Consider the following 26,104-nt stretch of genomic DNA (forward strand, 5'->3'; position numbering starts at 1 on the left):
TTCCGGCTGGGGCTGGAGCTCATTAAGGCTGCTGCCCCCACCACTGGGCTCCCCACTGTCTCGCGGCCACGAGCAGGGTGGGAACGGCCCCGAGCCAAGAGAAGCGGATGTGGGACGGGGCCGCCCAGCCCCAGGGTCGCCTCAGATCCCCGCTTGGCTGCAGCACAAACAACCCTCGCCGTCCACCAGGTCACTTCCTGGGGACTTGGGCGGCCGGCTCGCGAGGCAGAGGGACAGCGGGGGCCCCCGGCAAAGCGCATTCTGATCTGGCCCGGCTGCCTTGCTGTGCTTTGATTTCAGCTCCCAGCCAGGTGGGAAAGGAGCAAAATAGCCAAAATTAATTAGGGGTTTTGTTTGTGTTTTTTGGAGAATATCTGGGCATTGGAGGGGGAGCAGGGTACTGCAGAGAGAAGGAGCAGATACGGCCCCACGCCATCCTTTGTCTTGGTGGGAATGTGGGGGCCCTGGGGAGGAAGCCGAGTTGTTTGCAGGCCAAAGAAAAGAGCGCTATTTCTAGAACATGTGTAAGTGTGTAGCACAGCTGCTCCTGGACTTGGGGGTCAAGTCAGTTCTCGAACACATGTCCCCCCCACTTGTGAATCTATTAAGTACGTGACAAGTCGGGGGCCCCAGCCAGAGAATCCCCAGCCCCTAAAGTCATGCAAAGGGTCAGATGTGTTTGTGGAATCAGGATTATCTTACCAAAATGACAAAAGGCTGAGGCGGAAGGGAGACTGAATCCTGATCCTGAGATCTGGGATCCGGTGGGGGCGGGGGGGGGGGGGGAGTGGCTGTTTCCTGGATCTGAGGAGACGCTGAGACCCTCATCCGTGGAGACGACAGGTGTGCTACCGAGTCCGAGAGACCCGGGATCAGGTCTGGGCTCTGCCGCATGCCAGCAGGGAGGCCACGGCCAGACGCCTGCAGTATCTTCATTCATCACACGCTGCACAGGGTTAAACGCCACAGAGCCCTGGCTCACGCAGCAGGTGCAGAATTAATGACACAGCCAACTTCGGGAGCCTCGGGATGGTTGAACAACAGAATATGTTTCAAAAAGCAAGCTAAAACATTCCCAGTGGTGACAGAGGCCAGAAAAACCGCCATTAATCCGCTATTTTCAGGGTTTCACTTAGAGTATAAAATACGGACTTTCCCTAAAAGCACACCTGTATTCAAGAATAGCACAGCATTTTCCCAAAGCCCGTTGTTTTCATCACACTCACGATACACCGTGAGGTGCCGCTTTCCGTAACTCCTACGTGACCCCAGCCTGCTCCCGTTCATATTATGTGATCTCTGGGCTCACACTTTTATTACGTAGTTTGTATGTGAAACTCGCAAAAGAAAAGACATTAATTTTCTTTTGTGTCAAATAGCTTTGGGGAGGGGACGCCAGAATATTATGCAAAGATAATTGTTTGGTATTTTGCAAATAGATAGAGCTTACATCTCTTCTTCTAAATATGTATATGTGTATATATATATATATATATATATATATACACACACACATATATAAACACACACACAGAGATATATATATATATTTCTCTGTGGTTAATGACTTCTAAAAACTCAGAAAAACCATTTCTCTTTTCAGGGCAACAGAGGACTTGGTTTTTATGGACAGAAGGGAGAGAAGGTAAGGAAACGTAATAGATTAAAGCGGAGCCCTGCTTAGCAATTAGGAAATAAATCATTTTGATGACTGCTTTCCATGCGGTCGTCTTCTGACCACTTGCATAGGAAATGATCACTGTAAAATGCTGGGCTATGGGAAACGCTCCAGTTACGGTGATGGGTCACTGAGACAGTGAAAGCCAACAGTCTAGGTTAGCCCCGGACAGACCTGTGACACAGACGTGAGTGACTTCAGCCGTCAGCAGCACCCACAAAGTAAAAGCATTGCCCGAGATGTCTCCCAACGTGCGGACCCTCGAGGTAACTGAGCAGAGACTGAATGGAGAACCACAAGCCAACGTGGAGCCCACTCAGGGACCGGGCACACAGGCGATCAGGAACCACGTGGGCGTCTGTAATCCCTGCACCACCAACACGCAAAGACCAAGGGCCTTCGAGAGCGTCACTTGAGGCCACGCACATGAGACCCCCAACGTGGCAGGTGGCTCACACAAGCAGAGGCTCACCAACACGTAACGGGTCGCACTCACCACAAAACCCACTGGCCACCATGAACTTTGTGCCGTGGCTTCATTGTTGATGAATTTTCATTTTGTTTTTCCACTGGGCTGTTTGATCGCACAGTACACTAAGTGTAGTCCGGTACTGCTCAGGTCCGAAGAGAAAGACTTTTTCTTTGTGCTAATACCGTAGAAAAAATTTACAAAGGAAAACATTGAAAAATCCGAACACATAAAAAGTTACACACCTATACAATGAAATATGACAAAATAGTAAACTAACATAAAAAGAAAAAAATCTGGGAAGAAATCACTGGGCAGAAGGAAGAGTCATCACTTTAGACAGGATGGAAAAGAAGTGAATGTGTATCATCTCCAAAGAGTTGAGTTGAATGTTAATAGAGTATCGAGGCCCCGATAGGTAAAGGAAGACGAACCAAGACCTCCAGGCAATTCTCAGATACAATGTTAGCAGACTCTCAGAATACTACATTGTGTCACTTTGCTCCTGTTCACATTATATGACATCTGGGCTCAAATTTGTATTCCATAGTCTGCTTGTGGAAATGCCAAAGAAAAGACAATAGGTTTCTTTTTGTGTCAGTTTCTGGCAGATGAAGCCCCTTCTTATGCAAGAATCCTTGTCTAATTGTTGCAGATTGATTCCTTCTGGGATCTGTGCACCAAGTGAGAAGTGTTTCTTGCTAATGACAAAAGTGCAAATAAAGCTTGAGATATTTTATCTGTTGAAGATGCTACTTTTTATTCTATAAGAACACCCTTAACGGGCATGGCAGTGGCAAGACTGGAGTAGTCTTTCCTTTCTCGGGCATATCTTACACCTGGGTCCCAATCTTGGAACACAATAGAGGAAAACATTGATGTGGAGACATTCAGCCCTAGTACAGGAATTCATCATAAGGAGATAACTCCACAGAAGCAAATGTAACCCACACTTATGAACAACCTCAACACTGTTTATGAACAAATTGCAAATGATGATGAATGCAAGGAGGACACAAATAATTTTACGTTATGATTTTATTTTATACTATGATTATAACATTACAAAACTGGTGTAATTTTTGTAATATACAAAAGTAGGAATAGCAGTTTGTAGTGGTGCTTTTGTTCACACCTGATGGTGTCTTTGCAATTTAAAGCTGACTACTTTTGCTAAACCATTCCCAGGGCGACATGGGACAGCCGGGACCCAATGGGATTCCATCAGACATCCACCATGCCATCATCGGGCCCATGAAGGAGATGTTCCACCCAGATCAGTATAAGGTAAAGAGGCTTCAGCAAAGTTGACTGTGTTTCCAGTTGAACTAAAAGAAAGGAATTTTCTTTGATCCTTTTAAAACAATCACAAAGTGGGGAAGTCTTAGTACCCAGCTGGCTCATCACACATGAAGACACCACCCATAATCACACAGGTGTACTAGTCCATCATCTTAAAAAAAAACTGTGACAAATTTGCAACAACAGCAGAATTCACGAACAGCCTCCGATCTGTCCTGAGTATACACATCTCCTGTGCAGGCACAGGTTAATGGTCCAAGCATAATTCAGAGCCAGGATGGGAACTATCTGAGCAAAGTGTTGTGTTCCGCAAAAGAAACCTACTTTTTGTCTTTGCTGACAATGGAGCATCACTGTGGGCATTCTCCCATCAGTCAGTTTTCTGATTTTTATAATTTCCATTAACATTTTCTTTGATTAAAAGTGTACTCTTGGCATGTAAATAAAAATTCAGAGGCGCCTGGGTGGGTCAGTCGGTGAAGCACCCGACTCTTGGTTTCAGCTCAGGTCACCATCTCACGGTTCGTGAGTTCGAGCCCCGAGTCGGGCTCCACGCTGACAGTGTGGAGCCTGCTTGGGATTCTATGTCTCCCTCTCTTTCTCCCCCTCCCCCCCCCAAAAAAATAAACTTTTTTTTAATTAACACCCCACTCTACCCCTCACTCACTCAGACAGGCCAGTGAACCTTCCCCAGTGTCCGGGCTCCCTTGTGCCAAAGGAAGGTGGTCAATAAACTCAACCTCATAATGCTGCTGAGTGGAGACCACTCCGTCAGGGCAAAGTCCCCAATTTGAGGTCATAGACAGTGCCTGGGACCAAAGTGAAAACCCCAAACATGGGATCTAATTCCAACTCTCAAGTATCTGTCCAGATGGGGATTGGGTGCTCGACCGTGGCTGGGAGAAGGCAGGCCTCCGGGAGGAAGTCGCTCCGGGCAGCTGTGCCTGACTTCACAGCCACGTGACCGTTGACAGAAGGGGCTTGGGCAGTGGCTGATGTAAGGCAGAACGCCGAGGAAAGCATGTCAGGAGCCATCTGAGCTTAGAGCAGGATGTCCCTGGACATCCAGGCAGGAAGGGGACCCCACTGAGTCATCAGGTGGGATCCAGACGGGACTCCGGCTCCTGCTGGTGCCCTCGCCATCAGCCAGGTAGGGCCTCTGTCCAGTTTCAGGACAGGAGCCAAGGGGGGAGTGAGGCCAGAGGACGTGCGATCCCTGCCGAGGTGCTCAAGCTTCTGCATCAGATTTCCTTCAGCTTCTGCAACAAGATGGGTGGGGGACGGGGGCCCGGCCAGCCTGCAGGAGGCTGCTGAGAGTGACAGGGATCCCAGGTGCCATCTCAGCAGCAATGAGGGAAAGAACCCAGTGGTCACTGCATTTCTTCCCCCGTTTTAGACCAAGAAGAGTGGGAAAAAGCGATCATATAAAATTGAGCTTGCTTCCTAAATAAAGCCTGTTTAGCTTGGGGTTTTAATATGCTCCAAACGTGTCCTTTCCCCCGAGAGGACCTTCCTAAGGCTCTTTTATTCAAATGAACGCCATCGCTGGGGGCCTCTCATGGGCACATCTTCTGCCACTGCACGTCACCATGGGCCTGCGCTGTGGGCGAGGGGGGGTGGGCTGTGCAGAGAGCGGACGGGCAGCCTCCCCATTCCACCAGACGTAGCATGGGATTTAACTGATATTGGGAAAGCCCAGAAAAAGTCATACTTCTTTTCTCTTGAACTTTGAAGCTGCACAACATGGGAGTTGTTTATTATGAGCCACTCATAGTCACTGTTTGCCGTTGCATTAACTACTTTTTGGATGGTGAACCCCATCTGTCCTTTCTGCTCTTGAATTAATGCTCTTTCTGACACTTCACTGTCTTCGCAGGGCGAAAAGGGGAGTGAGGGGGAGCCGGGAAGAAAGGTAAGTCGAGCAGCGGCCGGGTTTCCTCTCGCTGGCAGGGTCCCCCCAGCCCCCCACCCAGCCCCCACTCCCGGTGACCATGCACAGGGCTCTAGCAGCATCCACCTGTGACATCGGGTGGCGCTTTGACACTTCTTTTCAGAAAACAATTTTAGAATGTCTCCCCTTTTGCATAATACACACCAGCTAACCAACATCTTCTGGGGTTTGTGACCTGAACGTCGGCGCTTTAGGAGAGCAGGTGCACAGGTGGAGGGACGGCGGGCTTGGCAGTGGCTTCAGTTCTGGGGCCAGCACATCATTGCTATGCTGTCTTCCGTCCTCGTCATGCCTGCCCTGTATTCCCAGCCCTCCTGGGCGTCACCTGCTACGTGACAATGCCAGTGGTGTCCTGGAGCAATGCTAGTTCAGGCCACCTGGGGGACTCTCTGTGACCCTGAATCGTGCTGGGCTGGACTGGGGACCCCAGGAGTCCCAGGGGGCTAGAACACCCGAGGGGGTAAAGTGCACGGGCCAGCTCCCTCACCTCTTATCTCTCCTCCTAGGGCATCGCCTTGAAGGGAGAAGAAGGAGTCATGGGCTTCTCGGGCATACGGGTAAGCGATGCATCCCATAACTGCAGTTTGCTCTGGTTTGCATGTTAAGTAGACTGGATTCCTCCGATCAGACTTGAGGTTCCCTGCGAAGTCGAGCTAGAGGCACAGAGAGGTCCCACATACCCTCTCCCCTTACCCACGCACAGCCTCCCCACTCCCAGCGTCCCTGCCAGAGTGGCCCGCTGACCGCGGCAGGCGAGCCCACAGTGATGGACACGCCCTCCCCCCCAGTAACCATGATGTTGGAGACTCCGCTGAAGGAGGGTGGGGGCAGAACACAGAGACATCTCTGCCAATGCCGGTGAGGCTGCCTTAACCCACGGTAACGGAAGTGTAGACTGTCCCCAACACAAGAAGTTGATTCTTGTTTCCCTGAGAGTCTAGGACAGTGGGTGGGGTGCTGGGGGTCACGGGAGTGTCTCCCCCGTGGAGATTCAGCGCCTGTGGCTCCCATGCCCAAGGGCAGACCTCCATCCTTAGAGCGTGGCCTCAGATGACGCCTGCCTCTTCGGTCCTCCCTCCATCGGCCAGAGCTCGGTCACCTGCCACACCTCACTGCAAGTGCACTGGGAAATGTGGCCAGAACAAAGGCAGAGTGGCCTTGCGGTGGCTCTCTGGTAGCCACCACCACTAAAAGGACACGTGTTAGAATCTTGGAAAATAAGAGACCCCTGAGAAAGTTGGAGTGCAGGTCTTTTAACACCTCCACCGGATGAACCATACCGTCTTTCTAGACTTCTCCGTATTTCTTTAGGCAGTAGATGTGATGACCCACATCCCTCAGAAAATAATTTTGATACTTTCATAGTAAAGCATTTCATGTTAGCCCATGTCGGGGGCGGTAACAGAGCCCTCTGGGAAATGTTGCTGTCCATTCTGAGATGTTTTTGCTTCCGTTTTCCATCCCAACCCAGGGTTCTCCTGGCTTCGATGGCGAGAAGGGTTCACCAGGACAAAAGGTAAGTTTGATGCGCCTGTTTATTTCACCACTGTGCTTTGGAGATGATTCCACATTAGCACGGACACATCCACAGAGCTTTGGTAGCGACCTGCACAGCATTGCGTGAAAAGGACGCACCGTGTGCCTAACGACCCCTCACCGTGGTTCCCAGCTGCTTGCTGTTTGCAGCCGTCACACTGTCGACAGTATGGGACACACCTCTTGGCGCCCGTAGGCCAGGATTTCCATCATTCGGTCCTAGGAAGTGCATAGACAGGCTTTTTAGAAATCAGTTCAGCCTCTGAATCATGACTCCATTGAATCCTGCCAGGGCTCCACCGCCATGTGGACAACAAGGACGTGGGGCTCATCAGTCTCCGCGGGGAGCTCCCCGGGGACTTCAGATGGACGTGGCCTCCGGGTCCGGCTTCCAGCCGGCACTAGCCCTAGACCCAGGCTCTGCTGACACTCTAACCCGCTCGCAGCGGGACCAGCCTCAACTCCTTCCTGCAACCTTGGCTTGTCTCACTCCTCCCGCTCCTGTCCTTTCATCCCAAACTCAGGCCGAGAAGCTGACACCAGGGTTCCCCTAATTGCATCCACGTTCTCATGACATTCGTAACTGATGCGGGCACCCCCAAAGGCGGCGTTCCTGGAGGACAGCTGTCCAGGCGTACCCCAACCGAAGGCCAAAAGGCCAAATTCCAGTGGAAGGATTTAATTAATCAAGCAAAGAGACAGAGAACTAAGGCAACGTCTACAAGGGACCCGTCTCCACCGCCCGTGGAGCCGAAGTTCTGTCGTTCAAACTTTCATCGCTTGCCAGTGACAGGGAAATTATAATTACGGGTTTCTTCTACACCCAGCACTCAGGAGTTACAGATTTTTTTTTAATGCAGTTGGATACAGCTGCCCCCTGGAACTCGCTGTTTATGTGAGACAAGACGCCCAGTTAGACATTGACCACCTGGGGCCTCTAACTGCTGTGGCCAGATGTTAGAACGGAAGGCCCTCATCTTCCAGGGGAAGATGGGGACACTTCCGGCCAAGTGGGCCGTCTCTGTGGGGAGACAGTTTACTCAACCATACAAATAGGAAATGCCCAGGACATGTACAGATGGCAGAGTCCCTGCTTGTTAGGCCGCACGGCACCTCAGACGTGACCGCTCAACCTCGTTTTACTTGACAAGCTGCCATTACTCCCAGAGACCTGTTCAGTTACTGATCTAGTCCCCAGATAATTCCTCCTTGACCACACAGCCCTTGCCCCCCCCCCCCCACCGCCACCCCTGTTGTTATGTTTGCACAGAAACACAAAGACAACCCGTTAGGTGGTTGTGTTGACTCTTGGTGTGCCAGACAACCAGGGTTCCAGCTGCCTGTGGTCTCACGTGCACCTAAGTACAATCTCCCCCTTTTACTCTGCTGAGCCCTACATAATACTGAGCCCACCCCCATCCCCAGTCAATTCACCTGCTGCTGAGAACTCACAGGGAAACTTCTAGATCATTGTTTTGGCTTTTTGGGGTTCCAACAGCCAACAGGGAGACCTGTAGATCGATAGAGCCAATAGTCAGAGACATCCTGAGCACTCTTCCATTTTGCCCTTTCCCCTGTTGGTTTTCCAAAGCCCCCGGCTCATTCCAAATGTTTGCTCAGACGTGTTTCAGAAACGTTGGTGCTGCTGTGGCTTATGCAGCACAGGTGGTGAGCACGTTGTGCGGAGGGGGTGTGGGGGGGTACCCACTACTGCCCAGTGATAGCCTCGCCCAGCCGGACGGTGCTCAGGCACGTAGCACGAATGCACGCCTGGCCGCATCCAGCGCGGCGTCTGGGCTGAGTTGTTAGGTTGGCGCGCAGGCCGCTGAGAACTGAGCGCCTAGCTGCTCCCGTCGTCGACGCACTCTGTCAGGACTCCGTGCCTGTCTTGAGAGATGGCCTCCAAGTAGGAGATTGGTGGGACCTCAGAGAAGTTTCCCTTCACTTCTGAATCGTCAGCTCCACCTAGTGTGAAAGGAAGTCCGTCGACATGAAAGGCCTGCGTGGAAAGCACAAAACCAACCCCGTCATTGCTCACGCTAAGCAACAGGACTTTCAACATGTGTGCTCCCGCGTTCCAGAACATCCTGTGAAATAACCAGGCTGCATTTTTTACACCATGGGTGCGTGGTATTCTGAACTTGGGGCCTCACTGTACCTATTCTTTGGCAAGAGGGAATGAACTTCTAGGTTTCTTAAAAAGCTTTACATATATATATATCCAGCTATGATGTGGCTCACGAGGGTGAATGTTCTCTTTCAATAAATATTCAAGGGGATTAGAAAGCAGCACTGAGCACTTTCTAAATGAAGAGAAAAATTCTAAATTAGGGGGCATTAATGCTCCTATTTGGTGCTCGTAAAAATTTTTCAAAATCCCGCTTGAGGGAAGGTTTTAATAGATGGATCAATCATAAAATCACCGAAGGGGGGCAACCCGGCCCCCGAGCCTCCTGAAGTGACGCAGTAGGAAGGACACGACACGCCTTGTGACTAATTCTCACTCGGAAGGTGCACCTGAGCCCAGGGAGGGAAGCCTGTAGCAAGAACAGCTGCTGGAGAGGACGTCTGCGGGCAGAGGTGCACACTTTCCACCACTGCGAGGAAGAGTGGACCACCAGTGACCTGGTTTCTTCAACAGCAACAATAACAGAAGTTATGGAAAAAGTAGAAAGGAGGAGGCAACTCTTAAGAATTGTGAGGCCGGGGCGCCTGGGTGGCTCAGCCGGTTGAGCGTCCGACTTCGGCTCAGGTCGTGATCTCACGGCTCGTGGGCTCGAGCCCCGCGTCGGGCTTTGTGCTGACAGCTCGGAGCCTGGAGCCTATTCGGATTCTGTGTCTCCTGTCTCTGCTCCTCCTCTGCTTGCTCTCTGCCTCAAAAATATAAACGCTAAAAAAAAATTTTAATTAAAAAAAATAATGATGAGGCTTATCAGCCGCAGGTCACGTTTGGACTTGGAGACCACAATCAGGGAACATTGGGCACGGAGTGGGTAGTAGGTAATTTTCATGAGTTGTCGTTAGTGTTGTCAGCCGTAATAATGGTATCGTGGTCACTTCTTTAAATTTTGTGTTCGCGGTAAAACTAAGCCCCGAACATCTTTCCTGCAGGGAAGCAAAGGACTGGATGGTTATCAAGGCCCGGATGGACCCCCGGGACTCAAGGTGAGCTCAGTTTTCCTGGGGCTGGAGGTGTGGTCTCCTGCCATCCACCCCATTGGAGGAGGTGTCCTCTGTCCTGTTTGACACTCGCTAAGCAAACACACAACACCCCACACTGGACAGATGATACGGACACGGCCTTATCGGTCACGTGTCCGGACCTCACAGTGCTGCACACCACACAAGGCACATGGAGGGCACACTCGGGATCTGCACCCGGGAGCAGAGGGGACCAGCGGGGCTGTGGGGACAGGCTTTGTAGTAACAAGAGGGTGGGGTATCCCCTGTCCCTAGGGGGGAGTATGATTGGCTTGCTCGAAGAATGGGCTGGCAGGGAGGTGAGGACCAGTAGGTTGAGGACCAGGTGGGGTGCAGCTGGTCGGGTGATGGGGCTCCAGCCAGGCGGGGAGACTTTCCTGCTAGTGGGGAGCGTATCTGGTGAGGACAGGGGCATTCCGCAGTCAGGCCTTCGGGGGCCCCGGGAGGCTCGAGGACACCAAGGCAGCACTTGGAAGTTTCGGTGTCACAATCCAGATCAGGGTACAGTTGCATCGTTCCCAGCTTGGGTGTGGCTGCAGCCTGATATCCGATGGGTGGCTGGGGTACCGTGACCAACAGGGGAACAGTCTGCCCTGCAGAAAGTCGTCCCCTGCCCGCTTCTGGTGTTTGACAAGGACTGCAAAGTGAGGTTGGTGCCCTGCCCGCACCGCTGCCTCTTGGTGTGTCCGGCTGGTGGCTGGGATGCCCGGGCATCACCACAGCACAGGGCAGACGGTCCACATTCAGCTTTACTCCCTGGTACTAAGCGTAGTTTCCCAAATTCCAAAAGGCGGGCCTCACATTCTTCCGTTCTCCTCTTTCTTCCTCCAGGGAGAAGTGGGCGACCGCGGCCCCCCAGGTGCCCCTGCGTACTCGCCTCATCCCTCCCTGGCCAAAGGTTTGTGTGTGATTTCTCCTGCGTGTCTACATCGTACGGGATCCTCTTCTGTCTCGGACACAGAGTCATAAACTGGCAAGAGAGGCTTTCTGAGTAAAACAAAGCAAAGCAAAACAAAAGATGTTTAGAACATAACCTTTGGAGAATATCAGTCCCATGTACAACTTAGCTTAAATGCTTAAACGTGGTGTCACAGAGAGGCGCTCGTTTCACCTGTGCCTAAGAGAGCGCCCTCTGCTGGGCGAGCCCTGCACTTCCGCATACGTCGTGCAGATTCTGGTTTCACCACCTGTAAAGTCACTGGAGAAATCCAGTCCTTGGGCACATCTGGCCTCCCCGACGGCGGGAGTCCCAGCCGCCTTTGCTGGTTTCTGCCCCACGTGCACCAAGATGCTTACGGCCCCTGCTGGCCAGTCTGAAGCCGGAAACTGGCCATAATCCATAATCTGTACACAGCCACCTCCTTTCAACCTTCGAGGAATCCCCAGGTATTTGTGCATGACGGACTGCCCAGGAGAGGCTCCCGGTGCCCCAGTTGACCCCTGAGCGTACCTAAAAGGTTTTGCATGTGTCACAGCTAATGCCCATCTCGTGATTTCACTCAGCCTCCCAGATTGGCAGGATCGTACCAAAATACGATTTTAATTCTGTGAGAAGAGCAGTGGGCTCAGAACCTTTTTGAATGTGAGTCCTTCTAGGTTCAAAAAAAAAAACCTGTTTTCAGTGCCCCCTCTAAGTAATCATATGTATATTTACTTATGGGTGATTCACCTATGTTGTGCAAAGCTCCGGGATTTTAGCTGCTATGGTTCACTACTGTATCCCCAATTTCTAGAACAGGACCAGGCAGAGAGTAGGTTACCTGAATGGCTGGACAGTGTATGTACTAAATAATACATGTCAGGAAAAAGTTTTACTTTAAAAGAGTGGTTTTTAAACTAAAGATGGTCTAATGTTTTCTTCCTGCACCCAGTATGTGTCCGCGGGTCAAGGACTTGCACCTGCTTGGTGTGAACCATCTGTCAGTTTAAGAACAGCTTTTGCATGTGCTTATTCGCTGTTGGTGAGAACTGAGACTAGCACAGGGCTAAGGACATCCCGGCAGAGCCCCCGAGGGAGTTCTCTGCAGGGTGGCATTGAAAGGACACCACTGGCCTCCCTCCGCAAGAACAGCTGTGTTTTGTGCATTCTTGCGAATTAACACATACCGGTAAATGGGTATATTTGGAATCCCTGCTCAACACCTCAGATCGCCCTCCCTGCGCGGCTGTTACTCATGGAGTCCATGGGGTGTCCATGGACTGCGACACGCCTGCCAGGCCAGAAACCCCAGGAAGAGGAACATGAGGTTGATGTACTGTCAGTGGTTTTGGTGAAATGGAAATACTGTCCTTGAGGCTTTGGGAACATAATTTTTTAAATTAATGTTGGCGATTTTTCAAAAACGTTCACTGCCCAAGAGCCCGGCGTTGATCTAGCTTCCCCCGTCCACCACCCTGTATTTCTAAAACCACACTGGGAAGGCGATGGTTTTAAATTGGTGAGCTGTGGGGCTCCTGGGTGGCTCAGTCGGTTGAGCGTCCGACTTCGGCCTAGGTCATGATCTCGCGGTTCGTGAGTTCAAGCGCCGTGTCAGGCTCTGTGCCGACAGCTCAGAGCCAGGAGCCTGCTTCCGATTCTGTGTCTCCCTCTGTCTCTGCCCCTCCCCCATTCATGCTCTGTCTCTCAATAATAAATAAACATTTAAAAAATTTTTTTAATTAGTGAGCTGGCAGGTGAGGGCTCCTGACACAGGCTGATGAGCGGATTCCCTCAGCGAAGAAAGGAAAATAAATATCTTCACAAAGTAGCTTTGCAGGAGCTCGCCGAATCCCAAAGGGTGGAGGAGACTTGTGCTTTTTTTTCCCTAATGGTTGCAAAGTAACTGAAACAAGTCCTGCTCTTCTTCCAAACAAATAAGAGGGTCTGTGGTTTGCACGTTCATCGTCGTCTCTCACTCCGTGCTCATGGCGAGCGTTTCTTTAGGGCTCACCGGAGCCCGGGCAGGGGTCTGAGTTGTTAGACCATGATGCTTGTTAATTGATTTACTTTTCCTAACCACCCCTTGAGAGGGGGCCTGATGTTAGTCTTGTTTTGCTGGTGGATAAATTGAAACACAGGAAGTTAAGCAACTTGCCCAAGGTCACGTAGAATGAGTGGAGGAGGAGCGTTCAGCGCCCCCCTGACCCCTGTGCAGAGCCCAGCACCCCTCCCCTGCCCCGCCCTTCGCAGGGAGCCGAGCCCCAGCACAGGTAGCCCAGACTCACACTCTCGACCCTGCTTGTACACAGGCACACGGGCATCCTTAATTCAACGACTTGCTTTTGAGGTTAAACAAAAAAATTAAAGATCCCATGCAGAGTGATGGCTTTCCTAACACTTGGTAATCCCTATGCGGTAAAATGTCATATTGTCTCCTCTTTTCTCTCATCTTTCCCAGTTGTATTCCAGGGGAAAAAATGTGTTGCACAGTAAAGCATTGCTGTTGACCTGCACAGAACACAGCGAGGCTGCTCTGTGTGTGTGTGTGTCTGTGTCTGTGTGTCTATGTCTGTGTGTGTGTGTGTGTGTGTGTGTGTCTGTGTGTGTGTGTTTCGGGACAGGGTTTGTAAGAGGGCTCACGTACGCTATCCCTCCAGCAGACAGCCAGGAAAAGCAGAGCTGGGCTGGAGCTGGGGCTCTGGGGACGAGGGGCCTCACGCAGGAAGCCACCCTCCTCACTTCCTGGTCTTCCTGCACGGAGCCTGGTGCACGGGGGGATCCCCAGGCCTGTCGTTTCTTTCTTTATCCCCACTCTAGACTCAGCTGCTCTCCCAGCCTGACCCCTGTTCACGATCCCCAGCACTCCCGCCGCAAGCAGACGCTCCCCTGCTCGCTGCTTTCCACTTGGCTGATCTCCTCTCCAGATCCCCTTCTGCCACCGTCCTCTGCCCGGTCCCTTCCGTCTCCTGTCCCCTCAGAGGGCACCCGTGTCCAACTGCCAGGCTGCCATGTCTGTGAAACCTGCGTGCCGGTGGGCATGAAGCCTCACATGTCTGTATAAGTGGGGCTGTAGCTCTCCCCCGTCCCCCACGGCCTTATGAGAATCAGTCAAGTATTGCACACCGAGCCCAGTGCACACAGCAGAAGCTCCACAATGTCACCTGTTCCTATTATTTTTAATCTCTACGGTCCCTCAATGTCCGATTTCTCCCCAAAATAATCTTTCCCCCTTTTGAAACCTCTCCGTCATTTTATATTTATGGGAATCTTGTATCGCTCCTATTTGATTAGGAATGAGCTCCTCGAAAGCAGAGACCCCCATATATTAAACATTCGGACCCCCGCCATCCTTCGGTGTACGAGATAAACAAGTAAATACATGTTTGGTTGGTGAAAGTGTGCACGTCCGAGGCGGGTCCTGGACAGCGTCCTGTTCTCATTTCGAAGTCTGTCTTGATTCCAGGTGTCAGGGGTGACCCAGGATTCCCAGGGGCCCACGGGGAGCCAGGAAGCCGGGGTGAACCAGGAGACCCGGGCCCACCAGGCCCCCCTGGCACGTCCATCGGAGACGAAGGTAAAGGCACCCTGGTGTCAAAAGACCAAACGTACATTCCCTCGGGTCCCCGTACTGACTGCTCAGCTCTGCAACCAGAGTCTCTCACAGACGAGGCTCAGGAGCTCTAACAGACTCAAGTGCATGCACCCAGTGTCTTCCTGGGAGCGTTGGGCCTGTGACAGTGACCCTTGCCCCCGCCCCTCCCCGCCTCCTGCCACAGAGCCGGGCTCTGCGGTTGACAAGTAACCAGCATGATGCTGTCAGCTGGCCGGGAGGAGCGTGCACAGCCCTCAGACGTCGTGGCCACACTTACGACTCTCAGACCATTGTTGGGGGGCGAGAGGAGGGGCTTTTTTAAAGTTGAAGTACGGTGATGGGACCTTCCAACGGCATTGACCCTTAAGGTCCTGACCAGACTGTAAATCCGCGAGTCCTGGTGGCCTCCTGGGGACGGGAATGCCAACACACACGTTACACGTCACAAATCTCATGCTGCTGGTGGTCACTGTTGGATTTTCAGATGGCAAGAGAGGTTTACCAGGTGAAATGGGGCCCAAAGGCTTCATAGGAGACCCAGGCATCCCCGCGCTGTACCCCGGCCCTCCGGGAACCGACGGAAAGCCAGGGCCCCGAGGACCGCCAGGGCCTCCCGGACTACCTGGGCCAGACGGTAAGTGGAAGGAAACTCAAGAGTAGTGGTTTTCGTGTTCAGACAAAGAAGCCTGGCCCCAGTCAGATCTTTCCTGGGGTTTTTCTGCTAAATAATTCCGTGAACCAATGCAGTAGGCATCACACTAGGGCGTGGCAGGTGCTCTGGGATGCAAACAGAAAGGCTGGTGATGGAAGGAGGGCACAGCCTCGTGAATCTGTTGAGTATCAGCAGGCCCGCGGACATGACCCAGTAGGGCTTGGCTGGCTGTGGGTCCAGGGAGGTCAGCTCTCCAGTGGAAGACCTGAGCCGCGCAGTCTGGAAGCAGGTGCACGCTGAACGCTGTCGGGTGTCTGTGTGGTACGTTCCATCACCTTCTTCCAGGGTGGAGCCTTCCTGCCTTGAATTGTAGCCTCTCTCCTCTGTCTTACTAACAATCCAAGCAGACTTGATAATCTGTCTTCTCAGCCCACGTGGAGCCTCTCACTGAACAGTTGATAATAGTCGACAGGAAGAGGTGACTGCGTTATCGTAACAGGAAGTGGCCGCCGTTGGCCAAGGTCGAGACGCGAGACTCTGAGCGTCTGTAAACCAGACAACCATGAGCTTCTGGACCCCATGCTGCCTGGGGGTGTCGCTGAACCGTAGCAGAGTGGAACTTCCAGGTTCCGATGTTACCCTGGCTCATCTTTTAGCGGAGGGTGCCCCCAGGAGGCAGGGAGACGGGCAGTCTGTCTTTGCGCTTGCCATCAAAAACGGTGATCTTTGCAGCTTCTGAGTTTAAAGGGCTGTTTTCGACATTGTAAAATCCCCTAATGGGAGCGTTCCATCCCCTCAAGAGTTTGGATATATGAGGCCTTGGAAGAAAACGTGAGCGCCCAATTTCTTCCCGTGTGATATGGTCCATAGTTTGTCAGCCTCCTTTCGAAACATCTGACTTTCAGTTCCCTGGCACCCTGCCCCATCCCAATAATCTCTGGGAGCTTCCTGTCTTCGGAGAGGGGGAGCCCCACATTGCCAACAGGTAGTGCTGGATTTCAGTGCAAAGGTCAGGTTCAGATCTGTGCTTTCGGTGCTTTGGGAAGACTGCTTCTCTTTGCCATCTCTAGAGGAAAGATGTTGGGGGTTAGAGAAGTGTATCTGCACATACTCCTCCCATTGAAAAATCAGCACTCCCCGGGGGCGCCTGGGGGGCTCGGTCGGTTAAGCCTCTGACTTCGGCTCAGGTCATGACCTCACAGTTCGTGAGTTGGAGCCTGCTTGGGGCTCTGTGCTGACAGCTCAGGGCCTGCTTAGGATTCTCTCGCTCTCTCTCTCTGTCCATCCCCCCTACCAGAATAAATAAACTTTAACAGAAGAGCTGTAAAAATATCAGCAGTCCCCTCTCTGATTCCACTTGGTGTTGCACAGATTTCTATGTAATGTGGTTCTCCTGCTCCAACTCTCCTCCGACCGGCAAAGCCAAATTGTCACATTCTTCTGGAAATTTTTAGGTGCAGATATTTCCCTGGAATTTGCCAAATCATTTGAGCAGTGTTGTCTTTAATATATTTTTAGCCTGGAAGTAATATTTATTCCTGTGACATCGTTGATAATGGCTAAGTTTCTGTGAGCATGATATTTCCTGAGCAAATGTTATCTGTTAAGTTTTCCTCTCTGGGAACAGAACATGATGTGTTAAAATTTTTTTAAGCACGAAGACTTGCCTCTTCAGAAGACTGACTGAAGGCTGACCTTGCCCCAATTCCTGTAACCAAATTTCGCTTTGCTAAAGATACAAACACCATCTTGTTTTACAAATCCTGCTCGGTTAAGACCGTGATTTGCTAACGTCAGTTAGCTGTAAACAAATCAACTACTTTCTTGTGCATATTTTATCCACAAAATACATAGAATAGTGTCCAATAACTTTTATCAGCTTACGATATTAAAAGCATAGAACTTAAGTTCTCCTTGAAATATTTATTCTCCCCTGTGAGACACGTTGTTTCCCAATTGCTGTTGTAAAGCGATCTCTTGCACAAGAAGTAGCCAACCACAATGGCCTCTTAGGATTTTTGTGCATAATGTAATATCAGTGACCTTGATTCCCACAGAGCTCTCCAAGTCTCCCCCTGGAATGACATTGTTGGATTCCTTTCTTGTTAACTGCATTTCATCCTGCTTTATGTGTTGCTACTAATGAAAACCAGAATTCTTAGCCTTTTGCTGTTCCTGTAGAATCAAACCGTGTTGGCAGTTTTTCTTCCCAGCTAAATATTTTGCTCGCTCTTGGTTCGAGCCGAGTTCACGGAACCGAGGATGGGGGCAGTCCTGTCGTCTTCTAGAATAAGTCAGAATGCTGACAGCTTTGTTGTGGCCACTGGCCTCTTCAGGAGAATCATCCTGGAAATGTCTAAGAGGTGCACTGCTGTCCTATAGGACTTGTCTGAAGTTACGAATTTATTAGAAAAAGAGAGCACTTAGGAAAGAGGCAGGATGGCCCCTTACGACGGCCAAGCCATGCCTCTGTGACTGGATTTGCAGTGTCAGCAACACCCAGGGTTTGTGTCAAACTTAAAATGCCACATCCCTGAGATACCCGTGGTCAAATGCCTACCTGTGCTCTGCGCTTCTTACAACTTCAGGAGATGTAAAATAAAGCCCCCCAAAAAAGTATTATAAAATAAAAAGGAGGCGTCTGTGGGGCTCAGTTGGTTGAGTGTCCGACTTCGGCTCAGGTCATGATCTCACGGTTTGTGAGTTTGAGCCCCGCGTCAGGCTCTGTGCTGACAGCTTGGAGCCTGGAGCCTGCTTCGGATTCTGTCTCCCTCTCTCTCTACCCCTCCCCCACTTGCGTTCTGTCTCTCTCTCAAAAATAAATAAACATTAAAAACATTTTTTAATTATAAAATAAAATAAAGCCCCCAAAGTCACCGCAGCCTGAATGCCCTTGGCCTGGTCGCCAGTGACCTGAGGAGCAGGTCCCAGGGCTCCATCTTGCTCATGGGCACAGGATGCAGGTATCAGGCTTTCTTCCTGGGCTGGCCCTCTGTGCACCGCCCCCCCCCCCCCCCCCCCCCCGCTATCTCACTGGCTGTTCTCTTCAAGGCGCCTTTGCTGGCCCCTCCTTCTCCCGCCTACACAGTCTGGGAGGTGACAGGGTTCGTTGAAGTTTGGTCTTGGACCCTTGTCTTGGACCCCCACCCACCGGACCCCCCAGTTAAGGTGACCTTAAGCTCAGGCCATTTGCCCGCACTCCCTGTGTCCCCCATCCAGTTCTGTATTGAGCCCCCGACTCTCACAAACTGTCACCCGTCACGTGGCCGCCTGGCTTGTCTCACAGACATCTCGAACTTTGTGTGTCCACACTGAACTCTGGGTCTCCTGCCGCCCGGCTCCCCGACCCAACACGCCCCGTGCTGGGCCTCGTCCCCGCCCCGACACACACACACAGACCCAGAGCTTGGGCCACAGCCTCGCTCGCCCACACACTGGACCCATCGCCAGGTCCCACGGACTCTGCCTCTGCAGTCTGTCCACCACTTTTCCCCCACGCCCCCTGTGCTACTCGAATACACACCGCGCGTGTCTGCTATAGTCAGCCTGCTCATCACCAGCCTCCACTCAACTGTCTGCAGGGGTAGCGTGTAGATTTTTAACCCGTAAACTTGTGTGACGTCCCCCCTCAGAACTCCTTAATGGCTCCTTATTGCCCTTGGAGAAAACCCCAGCCCCTGGCATTCCCCTCCAGTTCCTGGCTTTCCTCCCACCTCAGGGGCTCTCAGGTGCGCTGTTCTCTCCAGATCCCCGGTGCCCACGCTCGGCCACCTCCCTCTTGTTCCTTGGGTCCTGGGCCAGCACCTAGACCGGGCTTTCCTGACCCCCCCATTCTGAACGGGCTTTCTCTACTGCTCTCCCTGACAGCTCCCTGTTTACGTGGCACCAGCCCTCATTTGAACTTCCGTGTGGGTTTGTTCACTAATGTGTGTGTGCTGTGTGTCCACACGTAAACCGTAGGCACTGTGAGGGTCTGCGGTTTTCTCTCCAGCTGCAGACACGGCGCCTGGCTCACGCAGGTGCCGGATGGGACAGATGTTGGACGCCCGAGAGCGAAGGAGAGTGATCATCTTGAATGTGTAGGGAGAGCGAGCCACACGGGACAGTAGTCATCGCCACCCTTCCATAAATATCTATCCCTACTTGGGAGGCTGCTGACATTGAAATCCTGGTGTCCCTCTGCCAAGCAGTTAGCGAACGTTAGCATGGGTGTTTCCTCTCCTTCCGGTCTCCCTAGTGGCCTGTTTCCCTCTCCCTCCCTGCGGAATGGCAGCATGCATCCCAGTGTAGGGCGGGGGAGGTCTGGATCTGGGGCTGCGAGCCTCACCGGGTTTGGCCCTGAGGACAGACAGGGTGGGGGACCCTCCAGTCCTTCGGGGCCCTGCTGTGTCTAGGAGTGCGCGGCTCGTTCCCACCACAAGGTGGCGCTGCCGTCCAGTAGACGCGGCCAGAAGGTGGGTGGTTCTAATCCCTCCATATATCCCTGCTCGGAATTAGCGGAGTTTCTGAGGGGCCCTGAGCCTAGTTACTGGGGGTGAGGGTCGGGAAAGGGGAGGTGAGGTTGCCGGAGCCAGATGGTCCCCTGTTCTCTGCATTAACTACACAAACCCGGCTGTGCACCTGCTCCAGGGGGATCGTTAGGGAACCGAAGTAGTTTTAATATCTTATTCTGTTTTCTGCCTTTTGGGGACACCAAACTTGTGTTGGTTTTGGATTACAAGCCTTTAGCACGTAAATATGTGGTCGATTACACAGAAATATTGTAAAGATACCAATTGTCCCCACGATGTATAAATGCCCATAGATTTTTTTTACATGTAAATTGGCTTTTTTTTAATTATTATAAAAGAATGTGTTTACTATTCAGAGTTTGAAACTATATAGAAGACTAAAAAGAAGAAAATACAATTACTAAAAATAAAATCTTAAGAAACTAAAAAATAAATCACTTTTTTTGAAAAACAATAAACTAAGGGGCGCCTGGGTGGCTCAGTCGGTTAAGCCTCTGACTCTTGATTTCGGCTCAAGTCATGATCTCGCAGTTTGTGGGTTCAAGCCCCACATCAGGCTCTGTGCTGACAGCACGAAGCCTCCTTAGGATTCTCTCTCTCTCTCTCTCTCTCTCTCTGCCCCTCCCCTGTTCATGCTCTATCTCTCTCTCTGTATCAAAATAAATAAATTTTTTTTAGTGGGATAAAATACATGGTAGAAAGTGAAAGCCTTTCCTTGGACTCAACATTTCCCAAAAGCAAAGGTTTTTATCTCTAGACTTCAATAGAAAAGCTGAACACCTAGCCCCTCTCATTTCCTTGCGTCCCTGGGAGCTGTGGCCACAGAATGGCCCAGAGGGTGTCCTGGGATGGAGTCACACCCTGTTGGGGGACCTCGCGGTAACCCTTCCAGCACTGGGTCCGGGGAGACGTGGGGTCTCCACACCGTGCTCACGGGCCGCCCTTGGATCTTCTCCTTAGGTTTCCTTTTCGGCCTTAAAGGAGCGGAAGGAAATGTGGGCTACCCTGGCCCTTCTGGTTTCCCTGGGGCTCGCGGACAGAAAGGCTGGAAAGGTAAGGAACGTCGAGAGCACCGGAGGAAGGGCGGGAGGCCATGACCCCTCTCACTGGCTCTGACGTGAGACAACCCTCCGCGTCCCCCTGCGCCTCCTTTCTCCCACGGTGTTACCAGAGCCGAGGTGCGTGGCACCCACCACCCGGCCCTCCGTCTGCGCTCCCTCCTCCCATCTGTGTCTCTGCCTACACCACTGAACCTTCTGGGAGTGCGGAGCCCGCTACGGAGCCAATGAATCCATGATTCCTCTAAGGGCTCAGCACCAAGGCCGCGTAACGAGCACCTGCGCAAGCTTGTCCGCTACGGAGTTCCCTTAGACTAGGCCTGGCTGCCCATCTCCCCGACTTAGGGACTAGTCACCGCAGGGCAGGCGCCCTGGGCTCACCCCCACTGCTGGTGGAGGTGCGGTCGACCGAGCAGAACAAAGGGGTTTCTGTGTACGAAATATGCCGCGCCCGGGGGACGCTCCATTTCTGGGAGGCGGCCACCCAGGGGCCCCAAGCAGCACACCCCAACCTTTGTGGCTCACACGGGACGTGAGGGTGTGTTGGCGCCTGGGGGAGGGGAGGTGGTGACTGCAGAATCACTCACCATGGAGGGCTGCAGAGGACTCCTCCCGTGAGCCCCCGCCTGCCACCTGTGCCCTGGGGAGCACCCGCCACCAACAGTGGGTTCCCCGGGCCCCGCCACAGGCACACAAAGAAGGGAGGTCACAGATTTCTTCCCTCCCACCAGGGATCCTGGCTCTGAACCCACCGCTCCAGCCAGGCACACCCCCCCCCACCCATGGCCCCCCTTTGTCCCAGACCCTGGAGCCTTGTCTGCCCCCCGTCCCTGACCTGGGAGGCCCGTGGTGGCCTCTGGAGCCCCTGTTCCTCAGCTCCACACACAGCTCTGTAAACGGCCTGTTGGGTAACATGTTGGGTAAACGTGGCAGGGTTCTGCGTCCCGGGGAGTAACTCACATTCCTCATCCAGGAAACGGGGGTAATGGGTAACAGTCCCCCGAGCACAGGAGGTCCCCGAGTGCCCCCTCCTCGGTCCAGCCCCCACCGCCCTGGACTTCTGCCCCCGGCAAAGCATGTGCTTCACGAGCACATAGTGAGCCTTCCTGCCTCCCTCGTGTTGCAGGTGACGCTGGGGACTGTAAGTGCGCAGAAGGCGACCAGTTCATCGGGGGCCTCCCGGGGCCACCAGGACCCAAGGGCCTTCCAGGCATCAACGGGGAGCCTGGGAAGAAAGGGAGCCAGGGAGACCCCGGCCAGCATGGCATCCCTGGGTTCCCAGGGTTCAAGGTGAGACACCAGTCCCATCAGAGCTGATAGGATGTCCTTGACGGCTTTTGTCTATTAAATGAACGCAGATTTAGACCACCAACGCTCACCCCCCTCCCAGTGCTCCATCCAAAAAGGCCACGTGCTCTGGGAGGAACCTCGAAACGTTCACTGGTGAGAATGTGAACGGCGTGGCCACTGTGGAAGTGTCCAGGACAGGCATATCTAGAGACAGGAAGCAGACAGCAGTCACTGGGGGTTGGGGGAAGGGGAGGGGCAGTGAGTGTTTCATGGCTCTGGGGTTTTCTGGGGGAGGTGATGAAATTATATAATAGTGACGGTTGCACAATCTCGCAATTATTGCAGTTGTTTTCGTTGCACTAAAAAAACCCCGAATTGCGTGCTTCAAAATGGTAAATTTTATGGTGTATAAATTACATCTCAAAAAAATTTTAAAAACCTAGCATTTTGGATGTAAAGCATCTTACTTACAGAACATTCAGATTTAGTACAGAACTGATTAAGCATTTTATGAAGTCTCTGTGAACCAGATTAAAAAGTGAGCCCCCCCCAAGTAAATCATGAATTTACACGAGTATGTGAACTTACCTGCCCATGGATTCCTTGTGTGTATCACACCTTTATTTTAGATCACGCCTAGGATTTTAGTTCACACCGATGAAAAGAACATCTGTAGATCTTTCCTGGGCAAGAGGTTTTAACCAGTGACTTCAAAGCCAGTATCAGCTAAAGCCAAAGAAATTATACAGCATTTATTTTACATAAGAGACAATCGCAATAGATTTATAGTGTGGAAAGTCTATCATTTTACTTATTCAGCCAATAGGGGAAAAGTTGCTCAGGACACTTGACCGAGGACACAATGACCTGGCTGTGTGATCTGGTGCCAGGGAGATGCAGCCACACGCAGCTGCTGATACGGAAGGTTCCGACTTATAATCGCTTTGTGACACAGGAGCTTTGAGGGCAAAAGGAGTTCCAGAGCACCTGTTCTCTGCTTCACACCTTGAGATTCCTCAGGATAACACAGTACTGTCCAACTAGAACAGTAGGGGCTATGATACTGTCTCCGGGCAGCTGGGTGGCTCAGGCGATTAAGCGTCCAACTTCGACTCGGGTCGTGATCTTGCAGTTTGTGAGTTCGAGCCCCGTGTCGGGCTCTGTGCTGACGGCTCAGAGCCTGGAGCCTGGTTGGGATTCTGTCTCCTCCTCTCTCTGCCCCTCCCCTGCTCATGCTCTGTCTCTCTCTGTCTCTCAGTAATAAATAAACGTTAAAAAAATTTTTTTAAATGATACCGTCTCCCAATCAGGGAGGTCTCAGCATGTAAATGCACATGCGGTGAGAGTTCCACAATTACTACTGGCCAAACTAGTAGGATCTTCGGTTGTTTATAAAATGATCGAGTATCTCCTAGAAGCCAAAAGGATCCCGTTTTGTGCACCGGGGGTGTCTGACATCTTCCAAGGGTACACGCTTCCCCCAGCTGTGTGACACACACACCCACGGCATTTTTGTTCAGAGACCTCGGGTATCATGTTTGTTGTCCTGCATTTAATTATATGTTTATGTGTCTGGCAAGCCTGCTACAGGAGAAATGCCAGGGATGGTTTCTGGTTTTTTACTGCCTGTGCTGCTAGAGTGTGGGAGAGTGAAGCATGGCAGTCAGTCAGTAAGTGAGTTCATCCGTCCACCTGTTTGCCCAGCACCTACAGACTGAGCGCTGTCTGCGTGCCACATGCCCTCCCGGACTCGGAAAGAATGTTGCCCTTTTCTGCAAAGAACTAAATCAATAAATCAAGTATCTGTGGAATTTTTCAGAACAGTCCATTTCATTAGACCAGCACTGCAAGTTCTCATATTCTTGCAAATAACAACAGGCAAGATTTTCCAGAAACTAGCACATCGCACATATTAACATCCTGGCCTGTGAACCTGCTCCTTTCTCCCCACTGAACCTAGACTGGATTTTGTGACATAAAATGTGATGTCCCTGCGATAAGCTTGTCTCTAAAGTATGATTTTTTTTCCCAACCTTAATTTCAGTCTGGAAGACGAGCCGTCCACAAAGCTCTCTTTGTCATTCTCAGTATTGAATGAGCACAAACTTGCCTCCTTTGTACGTGGAGGCTTGGATTCTAACTAATGTGGTGAAGATTTAGCAGCCTTGGGTTTGTCTTAGGTCACCGCTTCTCAAGAGTTCACGAGCATGTGAATCCCTGGGAGTTTGTTAAAACACACATTCCTGTTCCGTACCCCAGGGTGGGGCCCAAGGTTGTGCCTTTTTTTTAAGTTTATTTATTTATCAGAGAGAGAGAGAGAGAGAGAACAAGTAGGGGGGCAGAGGGAGAGGGAGAGAGAGAATCCCAAGCGGGCTCCATGCTGTCAGCGCAGAGCCCAATGCGGGGCCCAAACTCATAAACCGTGAGATCATGACCTGAGCCGAGATCAGGAGTCGGACCCGTAACCGAGTGACCCGCCAGGTGCCCCAAGGTTCTGCATTTGTAATGAGCTCCCAGGAGAGACCGATGCTGCTTGTCCGTGGACCACACTTTGAGTAGCGAGATTCTGGTTTTCACTATCCAGCCACGTATGGCTCCTTCTGTTAAGTTTTCATTATTTGAACTTTAATTCGGGCGCTCGGTGGCCATTTGTGGCTGGTGGCTCCCGGACTGGACCACCAGGTGCAGAGCATCTCACGCAGGGCAGAAGATCCTCGGGGGCAGCGCCAGGCATGACGTTGGAGAGGTTCCCGAGCTGTGTGAGCCGAAACTTGTCATCTTCCCTGGCGTCCTTAACAGTGTGAAGGAGGCAGAAACTGTGTGTTTGCTCCCACAGGGCGCCCCTGGCAACGTCGGGCCTCCAGGGCCCAAAGGGGTGAAGGGCGATTCTCGGGCAATCACCACCAAAGGTCAGTCTCCGGGGTCTGGCAGTTCTGGGACCCCCGGTCCTTCCGTGGCAGCAGCTGGGTGAGTACAGTCACACCTCAAATCCCTTCCCAGGTGAGAGGGGACAGCCAGGTGTCCCAGGCGTGCCTGGTCTCAAAGGTGACGACGGTGTCCCAGGGCGCGACGGGCTGGATGGATTCCCAGGCCTCCCAGGCCCCCCTGTGAGTATCTCGAGTGAGGGGCTGGGTCCACCCGGTGCAGCCCATGTGGTTTCATGAGCACAAATCCTGTCCATTAGGAAGCGGGGAGTTAGGTCAGAAGCCATGCCCGGAGGGAACATTCTAGGCCAACCAGTTAACAGGTGTTTCTCCTGGTGGAGGAAGAATGGGAGCCTGGGGTGGCGGCCGCTTCCTCCCGAGGCAGAACCTCCTCCAGGCTGTCCCCTGGTGCTGGTGGCCACGGCTGTCCCTCGTGTCTCCTGCCTGTGCCATCGCATCAGCTTCCCTCCGCGTATCTGTCTGTATCTGGCACTCCCGTCTGCAGGGCTCCGCCTCTCCTTACCCCGATCGCCCTCACAGACCCTCTGTCCAGAGCAGCCATGTTCTCAGGCAGGGGCATCAGGACTCCAGCATCTGGCGGGGACACAGTTCACCCCGCGACATTTCCTTCTCAGCCTCATGCCGCGGTTCCCTGTAGCGGCTTGTCTGCCGCGTTCCAAAAGCCAGGCCTCCGCTGTGCCCAACGTGGGTCACTTCCAGTGTGACCCTCGCACGCTCCCGGTGCGCTTCTCGTGGGCTCCCTGGAAACACCTGGATTATTCATAACCTAGTATTGCTTTTTTAGTTTCAACCCTGAAAAACGTTTCCAAAAAGAATTCACGCAGCCCCGTTGCATTGGCACGCTACCGCCTCCGAGCCGTGCCTGAGATGGGCGGGAAACAGCGAGGGGCCGTCACCTGTCAGCGCTGAGTGCGGGTCCAGCCTGGGGTCCTAGGATCCCAGCTGGGCGGGGAGCCTCGGGGGCTTGGGGAGGTGGGGCTCTGCCCTGCACGGGCTGCCG

General features: G+C 52.3%; 1 protein-coding gene across 2 annotated transcripts in view; it reads left to right on the forward strand.

Annotated features, from left to right (window-relative positions):
• The window catches only part of COL4A2 (collagen type IV alpha 2 chain), a 172,749-nt gene that overhangs the window by 109,665 nt on the left and 36,980 nt on the right, over positions 1–26,104 (forward strand). For both annotated transcript variants that reach the window (XM_053217819.1, XM_027065217.2), the window contains exons 12-24: positions 1,604–1,645; positions 3,336–3,434; positions 5,326–5,361; positions 5,907–5,957; positions 6,872–6,916; positions 10,048–10,101; positions 10,969–11,035; positions 14,520–14,630; positions 15,133–15,282; positions 20,772–20,864; positions 21,996–22,159; positions 24,996–25,068; positions 25,160–25,266. In XM_053217819.1, the coding sequence (XP_053073794.1) occupies positions 1,604–1,645; positions 3,336–3,434; positions 5,326–5,361; positions 5,907–5,957; positions 6,872–6,916; positions 10,048–10,101; positions 10,969–11,035; positions 14,520–14,630; positions 15,133–15,282; positions 20,772–20,864; positions 21,996–22,159; positions 24,996–25,068; positions 25,160–25,266 (1,092 nt within the window). The remainder of the gene's footprint in view (positions 1–1,603; positions 1,646–3,335; positions 3,435–5,325; positions 5,362–5,906; positions 5,958–6,871; positions 6,917–10,047; positions 10,102–10,968; positions 11,036–14,519; positions 14,631–15,132; positions 15,283–20,771; positions 20,865–21,995; positions 22,160–24,995; positions 25,069–25,159; positions 25,267–26,104) is intronic.

This window comes from Acinonyx jubatus, chromosome A1, assembly GCF_027475565.1.
Source record: "Acinonyx jubatus isolate Ajub_Pintada_27869175 chromosome A1, VMU_Ajub_asm_v1.0, whole genome shotgun sequence".
Classification (NCBI taxonomy): Eukaryota; Metazoa; Chordata; class Mammalia; order Carnivora; family Felidae; genus Acinonyx; species Acinonyx jubatus.